General features: G+C 51.5%; 4 protein-coding genes across 4 annotated transcripts; 3 read left to right on the forward strand and 1 right to left on the reverse strand.

Annotated features, from left to right (window-relative positions):
• Positions 1-557: 557 nt before the first annotated feature.
• Positions 558-3,331, reverse strand: PV07_03093 (uncharacterized protein). Its single transcript, XM_016389757.1, has one exon. It carries the CDS (start codon positions 3,216-3,218, stop codon positions 858-860), a length of 2,361 nt encoding a protein of 786 aa, XP_016251659.1. The 5' UTR covers positions 3,219-3,331; the 3' UTR covers positions 558-857.
• Positions 3,332-3,571: 240 nt separating this feature from the next.
• PV07_03094 (uncharacterized protein) lies at positions 3,572-4,127 on the forward strand (the record flags this gene model as incomplete). The annotated part of the gene is made up of 1 exon (XM_016389758.1): positions 3,572-4,127. The coding sequence occupies exon 1, from the start codon at positions 3,594-3,596 to the stop codon at positions 4,125-4,127; it is 534 nt and encodes a 177-aa protein (XP_016251660.1). The 5' UTR covers positions 3,572-3,593.
• An 813-nt stretch (positions 4,128-4,940) lies between these two features.
• PV07_03095 (uncharacterized protein) lies at positions 4,941-8,692 on the forward strand (the record flags this gene model as incomplete). The annotated part of the gene is made up of 3 exons (XM_016389759.1): positions 4,941-5,112; positions 5,186-5,236; positions 5,283-8,692. The coding sequence occupies 3 exons, from the start codon at positions 4,941-4,943 to the stop codon at positions 8,690-8,692; spliced, it is 3,633 nt and encodes a 1,210-aa protein (XP_016251661.1).
• Positions 8,693-9,221: 529 nt separating this feature from the next.
• Positions 9,222-10,657, forward strand: PV07_03096 (uncharacterized protein). The gene is made up of 3 exons (XM_016389760.1): positions 9,222-9,367; positions 9,424-9,463; positions 9,665-10,657. The coding sequence occupies exons 1-3, from the start codon at positions 9,328-9,330 to the stop codon at positions 10,275-10,277; spliced, it is 693 nt and encodes a 230-aa protein (XP_016251662.1). The 5' UTR covers positions 9,222-9,327; the 3' UTR covers positions 10,278-10,657.
• Positions 10,658-10,675: the final 18 nt, after the last annotated feature.

Consider the following 10,675-nt stretch of genomic DNA (forward strand, 5'->3'; position numbering starts at 1 on the left):
CCGAACGGTGCTTTGTCCCTTGCCCTTTTCATTCAGGAAAGAGAGCGAGGCCGTATTGATCCGGCTCAAGAGCCCGATCGAACCCAATTGGGGTTTGGGAGAGCCTGTCCTGGACCGTATTCCCCCTTCTCGCAATAACGCAAACGTGGGCTTTGCAGATTCCAGCCAAGATGGTCTTGCGATTTCCATTACAGTTATACAAAACGACGGGGCCCTCGGTCACACCGGCTCCGCGACACACTGCTCTCCCGTAAACCCAACATCATCCAACTCCAGGTCAATCTCATTGCCCGGCAACAAGGTCGAGCAATCCCACTGTCAGGTACAAGACCAGTTCCGAACGATCCGCGTGGAAACTTTGATTTTCGATGGTGGTCCAAGTCGGGTGCCTCGTGTTGCCAGCAAGCCCGAGACGTTCTAGCGAATAGTCGCCGATGCTAGCCGTCAAGGTACATGCAGAGAAGGCCGGCCCATCGTTATGGTTGTTAGTGTAGGGGATAGGATCGTTGAAAGGGAGCGTGTAGAGTGGGGGGAGTTAGTATCCTTGAGAATCAGGGTGTTTGATGAGTAGAAAATGCTGTACATTTTGATATACACATATACAATGCCACCCATCACTTTACAAGTTTGTAGCATAGAGTGGGGTATCATCCACAAAACACAAATACGCCGTTCGTCCCATAGAGTCAGAGCTCATCGTGCCTGTCGTACAGTTCGTGCTGAAATAACCTCCGAAACTTTTAAATGCTGTCTTACCTCTCCAAAGATGCGATGGCCGGCTGTGCTCAGCTTGACATGGGCGTGTGAAAGCAGTGGAAAATGGTACCGTCAGTCCAGCCATTGTGCGCCTTCAAACTTCAGGCCTTTGCTTGAATTTCCAAGTCCAGGTTCTCCCGGTCCTTACCCAAGATAACCTTCGCGGTGTCTCCCGTCTTCAGTTCGCCTCTGATAATCCTGTCTGCCAGCCTTCGTCCAATCTCGTGCTGAATCAGACGGTTGAGCGGCCTGGCGCCGTATCGAGGATCATAGCCCTTCTCGCATAGCCAGTCCTTGACTTCAGACGAAACATCCAGGCTCATCCTGCGATCATCAAGGCGTCCTTGAAGCTCGCGGATCCGAATGTCCACAATGTCTCGGAGAGCAGATTTGGACAGCTTGTTGAAGATGATGAATTCGTCAATTCGATTGAGGAACTCGGGCGGGTAGGAGGCTTGAACAACCTCCATCACTCCCTTCTTTTGTTCGGGTGTCACTGTCTCCACATCTGCGCCGCTGCCCATCAGGATTTCGGCACCGAGATTGCTGGTCAAGACAATCAATGTGTTGCGGAAGTCGACTTTGTGACCTTGACTGTCTGTGAGAAATCCTTCGTCGAGCACTTGCAGCAGCAAGCTTGAAATGTCACGGTGGGCCTTCTCAAACTCATCGAACAGGAGGACTGCGTACGGTTTGCGTCGAACCGCTTCAGTTAGCTGTCCTGCATCCTCGTACCCAATATAGCCTGCGGTGGCGCCAATGAGTCGCGAGACGGTGTGCTTTTCCTGGAATTCCGACATGTCGAACCGTACCACGGCGGATTCGGTGCTGAAGAGGAAGTTGGCAATTTGTTTGCAAAGCTCTGTCTTTCCCACACCGGTAGGTCCAAGGAACATGAAGCTGCCGAGTGGGCGATTTTCACCATTGAGACCTGCTCGTTGCATGCGGACCGCGTTGGCCACCGCAGTAAGGGCTTCGTCTTGACCACGGACATGCTCTCGCAATTTGTCTTCCATCTTCACCAATTTTTCAACTTCTCCAGCCATAAGTTTGTTGACTGGGATTCCTGTTGTTCGGCTGACAACGCTGGCAATGTCGTCGGCAGTCACCGAGTCATGAATGAGGGTCTCTCCATTCTTCGTCGTCGAGGTGACCTCTTCGCCCTCCCTAGGCAGTTGAGATTCGAGTTTTGGTATGGTCGCATATTGAAGTTCACCCGCGCGGGCGAAGTTTCCTTCGCGCCTGGCTTGCTCCAATTCCTGTCGTGCCTTTTCCAGGTCTTCTTTGGTCCGCTTGATGGCTTCGATTTCTGCTTTCTCGCGGTCCCAGATCTCGGTTAGGCGATCTACTTCTTTCTTCTTCTCTGCGAGTGTCTCTTCTAACTTTTGCCGTCGTTCCTTCGAGGCAATGTCTGTTTCTTTGCGCAGAGACTCCAGTTCGATTTGAATGGTCATGATCTCACGATCTAGTTTTTGGATTGCGTCAGGTTTAGATTCTTGCTGCAAGCGGAGAGCGGAGGCTGCCTCGTCCACAAGATCTATAGCTTTGTCGGGCAGAAAACGATCAGTAATGTACCGATTGCTGTAGGTTGCGGCCGCCACAAGAGCGCCGTCTGTAATGCGAACGCCGTGATGAACTTCGTAACGGTCTTTGATACCACGCAAGATAGAGATGGTATCTTGGACTGAAGGCTCACCAACCAAGATCGGTTGGAATCGACGCGCGAGCGCTACATCTTTCTCGATCTGGCGGTACTCGTTGAGGGTGGTGGCACCGCAGCATTGTAACTCGCCACGAGATAGAGCTGGTTTGAGGAGATTGCTCGCATCAATCGACCCTTCGGCCTTTCCAAGACCGAGCAGAGTATGCAGTTCATCGACAAAAAGAATGACTCCACCATGTGCGTCTTGTACCTCTTTCAGAACCTTCTTCAACCTTTCCTCAAAATCGCCTCTGAACTTAGCACCAGCGATCAATTGACCGAGATCCAGAGAGATCACTCTCTTATTTTTAATGCTCTCAGGCACATCTCCTCTTACTATCCTCTGCGCGAGACCTTCGAGGATGGCGGTCTTGCCCGTTCCGGCTGCACCGATCAAGACAGGATTGTTTTTCGTTCGACGTGAGAGGATCTGTATCGTTCGGTGGATCTCCCCATCTCTTCCGATGACCGGGTCGAGTTTCCCTTCCTTGGCTCGGGCTGTCAGATCGACGCCGTATTCTTCTAGTGCAGGTTTCTCAGGCTCGCCTCCCATATTCATGCGATGGGTTCCGCCCGGTGGATGGGCTCGGCCATTGGCGTACGTGCGAACGAACGTGGCAGCTGGGAGAATGGTTCGAGGGATCGCAGGGTAGCTTGTAGCGGAGACTAGGAAAGGGGCGGCTCGTCGACGGAGCAGAGATGAGGGTAGTACTCGCGAAGGAACTGCTCGTCGGACGAGCGTCGACCTTGCGGTGTTCATGGCTGTCTTGCTGGGAATGCAGAGCACAAGGCTGCTTCAGAAATGCTATCGATGATCAAGGACAAAGGGAGGCATGTCGACCGTACGGTTGAGGAGCAGTGGTAAATAGTTTCTGGTCCGAGTATAGTCTGGGTCTTCTGGAAGCCTCGAGCCACATCGAATGATCCCGCACGTACAATGTCCAAATACAGTATAGCTCATAAACGTCCTGATCTATTCTATTTATGGTCTAGTGTTGATGGTTCAGTGCGGGTCTCTCGTACCTGTGCTGATTGGCTTGCGGCACTACATGGACCGGACTTGCCTACAATCCTCACAAACCATTCCTCCTTCATTCTTTCGAAATCTCATCTCCTCACTAGGTCGCTCGCCACCATGGCGACTATCGACATCGATCCCGTCGGCGACCTCGTCATTGAGATTGAGGATGAGCGCCTCCGAATCTCGTCCAAAGTCCTCTCTCTAGCCTCCCCGGTGTTCGGGGCAATGCTCAGCTCAGGCTTCAAAGAAGGATCCTTGCAGACCGTAGAGGACAATCCTCGCATCATCCCTTTGCCGGAGGACGATCTTGAAGCTTTCAAGCTTATCTGTAAAATCATCCATTTCCAGCTCGATCAGATTCCACAAGAGCTGAAAATCGACTCACTGGAGAACCTGGCCTTGGTCTGTGACAAATATCAATGCACCGTCGCCATGAGGCACTGTGCGGCATTATGGCTGCAGAGGATTTCAGACACTTATCTCGCTGCTGAGCTGAATAGACAACTGCTGGTGGCGTACCTCTTGGACCTGCCCACCGCATTTTCAGATATCTCGTGGAGGTTGATGCAGGCACAGGCAGGGCCCTTTGAAACATTACCTGGTCTAACGGACCACCCTACTGTTCCATGCTCTCTATTAGGTTGGTAGAGGTTGTAACCCATGTAACATTTCCGCAATGCTTACATGCGCAGATGTGCTAAATACCAGGAGAGTCGAGATCAATCGCAAAATGGAGAAAATCCTCATGCATCCGGTCTCCCGCCTCTTAGGCTGTTCCTGTCGAGCCTCCTCCGAGGGAGTGACAAAGTACCTCTCCACTCTACGGAATCAGAAAATTGCACCCTACGAAGAAGGGTTCGAGCACCTGAGCTTACTTAAAGTAGTCGATAAAGTCTCGAATCTACCAAACAGTCTCGCAGGAGAGGCGTCTTGCACGAACGGCTCGTATTCCCGCTGTGAACTCGCTTCATCGCGAGACGGTTCAATGAAGAAAAAATTGACAAAGGACCTGTCCACTTTGATGGACTCTGAACCCGGCCTCTGCCTCGATTGTGTCAAGACTGGACGTAAATCAAAGGTTGAAGGGACTTGCAGAGTACAACACCTATCAAACCTCGTTGCAACCCATGGATATCGTAAGGAGCTCCCTCGGTAACGAAGGAAGGGAAGGGAGGACGAGAAAATACTGATATTGTGACCACCCTGGTATTGGAAAGAAACGAGAACACTTGGTCATGCTTCGCTCCGCTCAAGAACCCATTTTGTGTTATGAAGCGAGTCTTCTTCTAGTGGGTTGGTTTCATATTCAATTCACTTCTCGAGACTGAATCTTTCGAATGAGCCTCACCCAGGTCAGTTCCCCCAGCAGGTCTGGCAGCTGAACAGACCTTCAGATCACACAAAACTCATCTTCCTCTCTTTCACGGCTCTTGATTTTCTCCCACACACACAACGTCCACAATGTTAGGACCGACTGTGACCCCGACCATGTCGGGGTTTTACCCAGTGGGAAACACACCTCCGGTCGATGTGTTAGAATCTATACCGCCAGGCCAGGACTCCGAGGTGTTACTACTCGGCTGCGGTGATGCTCGCAACCTACTATTTACGCTCTACTGTCGGCCATCGTCAGGTAAGTGCTCTACAGTGGTCAGGGTTGTTGTGCAAAAGATGGTTCGCGCATTGCTCGGACTAACTGCGTAAAGATCAGAGTCACCTCAACTTTACGTGCTGCGATATCAGTACTGAAATAATTGGTCTGGTCATCCTTCCGTAGGGGTGGCCGAGCTAATGGCACTACAGCTCGAAATATCCTCCTCTACACGCTCCTCATTGATGATGTGGACGGCGCGGACACAGGTCGCATCTGGAATATTTACTATCACTCGATGCTGGACGAAGATTCACTACATCTGTTGCAAAAGCAGGCGCGGAAGTTGGCGGACTTGGGCATAACAATCGAGAATTGGCGTCAACAGCCATACGGGAAGGCCCTACGTTTCTGCGACCAAAGCACTTTTGACCGTGTGGTCAAGTTGTGGACATGGTATGCCCTTGATATCAAAGACGGGCCTGCCTTCGAAGAACAACAAAAGCGGCTCAAGTACATGTCCAGGATGGCACTTAGCTCTCATGAAAAGATTATGGGATGGTCTTGCAATACTTCGACTCTTCGTTCGGCAGCTCCCTGTTCAAACCTGGTCGTGGAGCATATGGGATCGCTTCTGCCTGGTTACTGGGTGACTGGGTTGACCGACCATGATGCCAAACTCATTGCCACATCCACATGCCTTAATCCAACATTCTCGACCATGCATGAACTTTCGTTGGTCTATGCATCGATGGAGCCATTACAATCTTTCCACTTGGCGACTGCTTATGCGCCGCTGAAGAAAGACTCCCCCTTCATTCCCAACTCAAGGACATTACCGAGACTCAATCCTCTAGCCCAAGCCGCTACAAGGCAGTTTCAAACCTGGGCGGAAACATTTCGACGAGCCAAAAATCGTTTGACAATACGATTTACGTCTTCTGATGCTCTGGCTTTCTGCCACGTGTTACAACATCATGCGGTCCGTCACAACAGCCAGGGTGCCTTTCAATATCGAGATAGGTTACGGTACGAGCAACTTGTCCTTGACCCGGTGGAGTATCGTTCAAGACTACCCGCCGAAAACATGTTCGATGTGATTGATACTTCCAATCTTGTCGATCACTGGGGTTCCTTGAATATCCTAGCAGCCTGCAGGCCTCTGCTCAAACCTGGAACCACCTCCACCATCTACATGGAACTTTTGCAATTGCGCGATGAGAGTCTCGAGCCGTATTCCAAAGGGCTATTGTGTGGCGATGTTGTTACTGTATCGTTACTCTTTGGCCTCAATCCCATCCAATTCTGGACAAACACAACAACCTTTTCGTCACACCCAGAAACCATGGCGCGGTCTATGGCGGAACCGGGTACAGGAGGTCAAGCTCGCTTCATCATGGTATGGAAGAATGCGAACATGCTCGGAGTCAAATTTGATCCAGACCACCTCGCACGCTTTGTGTACAGCATGTATCTGCGGATGTTCGAACATGAAAAGCCGACGACTCAGTCATCAAAAGCCGCCAACCGATTGGCGCGAATACAATTTCCGCAATACACGCGCGCTGGGCTGGCCGTCATTCTGAGTTTGATCAAAGACGCCAACTTCGTCGACTTCACAGTGTTTTTGGAACGTCTTCATGCCTGTTTGTCCAGTGGCTTGGCCCAGGAGATGCCGGGTTCACAGTACGCACAATCGCTGGACCTGCATCTGCATGAATTCGGATTGTGCACCCCAACCATACACAGCGAGAATATCGAGAATGCCCAAACTTTGGAACCTAATCCCTTTCGAAACTGGCTTGACATGTCGTCAACAGTCTATCTGAGTGTTGCCGTTCCGCATTCGAAGTGGTTACCTCTTCTATTTATCCCGAAGCCAGATACATGGCCCCTTTTCCAGCTTTCTTTGCGACTTCCAAATCTCGATCGCGGGTCTCACTTCGCTGACGTGCAGATTGGCTTCGGCGTAATCCGAACGAGAGGAACGAGACACACCTCGAGCTATGCAGTGGAAATCGAGACTGACGAACGGGAAATGGAACCACCGAACCTTCTGATTGTCTCGGCTCTTATACCTGCATGCATACTGTTGGAACATCTCCGCTCCTCGACGGTGGCAATTCAGTTCATGCCTAGAACACACGAACCCCCCGGTGCGAGAGCAGTCCCGGAAAGTGTAGCGACGGACGTTTTTCGCCAGGCCATTACGGCTCATACGGCATCCCTGGATGACGAGAGCGTTTTCGTCACGCAAAACCCCCCAAACATGAAGGGACGAATGCTTTGTCCATATATTCCTGGCGCGCTTATGTGGAAACAACCTGTAGGTACTGCTGATACCGGAAAAGTGTCGTTCCACATGATGTTCGACCAGGAAGCGACTAGGGTAGAGAAGCTCACTTTGCATATCGACCTCTCCTCCACCAACGCTGAACCTTTGCTGCAGTCGAAGGATCACATCGAGTTTAAGCTGTTGTCTTCTTTCGTCCTCGAACTCAATATCGGTTCGGGGTCAAAGACATTTCGTCAGCAGATTCGACTCCCGGTTTCGTTGACCACTTCTGGTTCCAGGACCAAAATTGCTCGAAGATCCGCATATGTTGAGTTCATTGCCACGATTGCAGCTCCAGATGTTCTGTCAACCCACCCGGATTCTCTTTATCCCATGTCTCTGGTTTGCGGCAAACCGATCCTCGAAAATGTTGGATACATCTGTCTGGAACAACTTCCAACCGTCGACGTCTCGGACACTTCTAAAGTCGAATGGATGTATCCCCATTTGATGTCGATGCTATCACCGAGAGAATTGGAGGTGGCCGACAGTCTCCTCGACCACAAATTGCGAAACAAGGATCCACGTTTCAACTTCAAGCAGATGCTCATAAATGTCTTCACTCGCTATGCAGGACTCGCTGGCAAGAAGCAACAGAACGCGTTTGGGCTTACACGTTATGGAGAAACAGTCCCGCTCATCATGGTTTTTATTTCGTCGTTGCGGCTGGATTTGGCGAGTCTGAGCGTTACTATTGACGCGGCGATGCTACCTTCAACAGCAAAGCTTGAAGGTCGAGAGGTGCGGGATCTGCTTACTCAGATGGAAAACAAAGCCACAGTATTCCATGGCGATGACGCAACACTTGCTCTGTGGAAGTACGCTGCTGCGGCCTTTGCAGAACGCTGTCGCGACTGGGAGCACACCGCGACATGCGAATACGCATTACCGAGTCCCTCTATCGTTCCCACTGCGGACGCCGACGGCAACATCCTCTGCTCGTGCGGCCTTGGGAAGTTTCCGCGGGACTACAAGCCAGATGTGCCGGTATGGGAGAGTGTAGCGAAATACTGTGTCCGCGTGGCCATTCCACCTTCTTACTCGGTTCCTTTGGTGGAGAGGGTTATTCCCGATTTTGGATCCTTCGATATATACGGGAAAATAGCCAATCTCGACCCGAAGAAACAGGGCTGCTGGGGATGCAACGGACACGTCTCCGAATCGCAGAAGTTGCTGAAGTGCGGCGGGTGTAAGGTCGCTCAGTACTGTTCGAAAGCGTGCCAGGTCAAGGATTGGAAGCAAGGGCGACACAAGCTGGTCTGCAAAGCGATGAAGTTGAGTGTTTGATGTGGACGGTGCTCACCTTGAAAACTCCAGACCGCGCGGAACATGGACACCAGGTTGAGCAAGGCGGCTCAGAAAGGTCTACGAGAAGAAGGTAGTCTTCTCCTACGTGTATGATATTTCTTTTTCGTCGCCGGAGCTACATGAAGGAGGCATCCGAAGTTGGTAGCTCGCAGGCCAAGTTGGAAAAGCTCGTGGCACGGGGTCGAGCTGGCGTTGATTGATGGCAAAATAGAACAAGGCCTTGTACTCAATCAAAGGTGCAAAAGGCTCTTGGCATTAACAATAAATGCTGTCGCTTCTGAGGAAATAGCGACGCCATCCTTCATATATTCGGGTATTTGGTAGAGCTGGACGGAGCAGCCACCTCGCCGTCGTTAGGAGCAGCGAATATTCTGCGTCGGACAGTGTCATTTTATTTCCAGTTGGGCTTCGGCTAGGGTCAGAATTCAGATGGCAATTAAAGCGGCAAGGCTGGCGGCATCCGTCCTTGGCATGGCGGCTCGTGTTTTTTTCGAATTTGGGCATCGATCAAGAATCGATTTTTGACTGCGCCCACCCAAACCACTCACGACAACGGTAGCAAAGCTTTTTGATCCCCTTCACGTCTTCCAAAAGCATCTGAAACAGCAGCCAAGATGGGTTTCACCGACTTTGTCTCCGACAGTGGCCTCACACGTGCGTCCTATTGCCCCCTTGAGCCCCTCCAAATCATGCTACTGACTCAATGACAGTCCTGAACAACTGGCTCAAGACCCGTTCATACATCGCTGGGTACGTGATTCCCCTCGAGCTATCCCTGTCATTATACTGTCAAGATGAGAATCAATTGGTCCGTGTTGATGAGGCGGCTTAAGACACCGCAAAATGACTACTTCCAATCGCATGCATTTGCACCTCTGAGTTTTTGGTTAAATGAACACAGTTTCGCAAAAAACATCAAGTTTATTGTGGTCGCTGACTCATTCTCTGCAGCTTCCAGCCATCTCAAGCCGACGTCGTGAGCTTCAAGGCTCTTAAAGAGGCCCCTGCCGTCGAACGCTACCCTCATGCCTACCGCTGGTACAACCATGTCAAGTCCTACGAGGCCGACTTCTCCACACTGCCCGGCGACCCATCTAAGCCTTTCACCACCTACGGCCCTGAGGCTGTTGCTGTAACCCATAATCCCAAGGACGCCCCGGAGAAGGCCGAGGAGGACGACGACGAGGTTGATCTCTTCGGCTCTGACGAGGAAGAGGAAGACCCTGAAGTCGTGGCTGAGCGGGAGAAGAGATTGGCAGAATACAAGAAGAAGAAGGAAGGCAAAACCAAGCCCGCCGCAAAGTCACTCGTCACACTAGATGTGAAACCCTGGGATGACGAGACGGATATGGACGAGTTGGTGAAGAACGTGTTGGCGATCGAGAAGGACGGCCTTGTGTGGGGTGCGCACAAGCTGGTCGCAGTTGGCTTTGGTATCAAGAAGCTGCAGGTCAACTTGGTTGTCGAAGACGAGAAGGTGTCCTTGGACGAGCTGCAGCAGGAGATTGAAGGTGACGAGGATCACGTCCAGTCCACCGATGTCGTTGCCATGCAGAAGCTGTAAGCAGACATGCAAGGACATGGAGAAGAGGTCAAAGGATGACGGGCGCCCCTCTTATTGCCTGTGACACGGAGACCAGGTCAAGAGATTTCGAAACTGTCCAAGGGGTTTCCAGCCTTGCCCTGCCCGGTCTCGGGGTGGTGGAGGCCTGATTCCTGCCTGGCACGGCTTTGTTGGACTGTCTTAGAGCGATGGCATTCTCCCTCTACATAACTTGATGATAGACGAAAAGAAAACCACGAAGATGAGTGACGAGCATTCTCGACCCACAGCTGGCGCAGCTCTACTTCTCCGGTACCTGTAGTCCCCTCCGTAGACAGCCTTGTTAGAGGATGGTGTCGTGTGTTTGGCGAGTTCCTGCAAAGACGTTATCAAGATCTGAGACATTTTGCGGCCTCATG

This window comes from Cladophialophora immunda (genome assembly GCF_000835495.1).
Source record: "Cladophialophora immunda strain CBS 83496 unplaced genomic scaffold supercont1.2, whole genome shotgun sequence".
In the NCBI taxonomy this organism is placed as follows: Eukaryota; Fungi; Ascomycota; class Eurotiomycetes; order Chaetothyriales; family Herpotrichiellaceae; genus Cladophialophora; species Cladophialophora immunda.

Coding starts and splice junctions, on each gene's coding strand:
- PV07_03096 (XM_016389760.1), top strand. CDS start 9,328: ATGGGTTTCACCGACTTTGTCTCCGACAGTGGCCTCACAC. Junction 9,368..9,423: donor CTCCGACAGTGGCCTCACAC/GTGCGTCCTATT, acceptor ACTCAATGACAG/TCCTGAACAACTGGCTCAAG. Junction 9,464..9,664: donor ACCCGTTCATACATCGCTGG/GTACGTGATTCC, acceptor CATTCTCTGCAG/CTTCCAGCCATCTCAAGCCG.
- PV07_03093 (XM_016389757.1), bottom strand. CDS start 3,218: ATGAACACCGCAAGGTCGACGCTCGTCCGACGAGCAGTTCCTTCGCGA.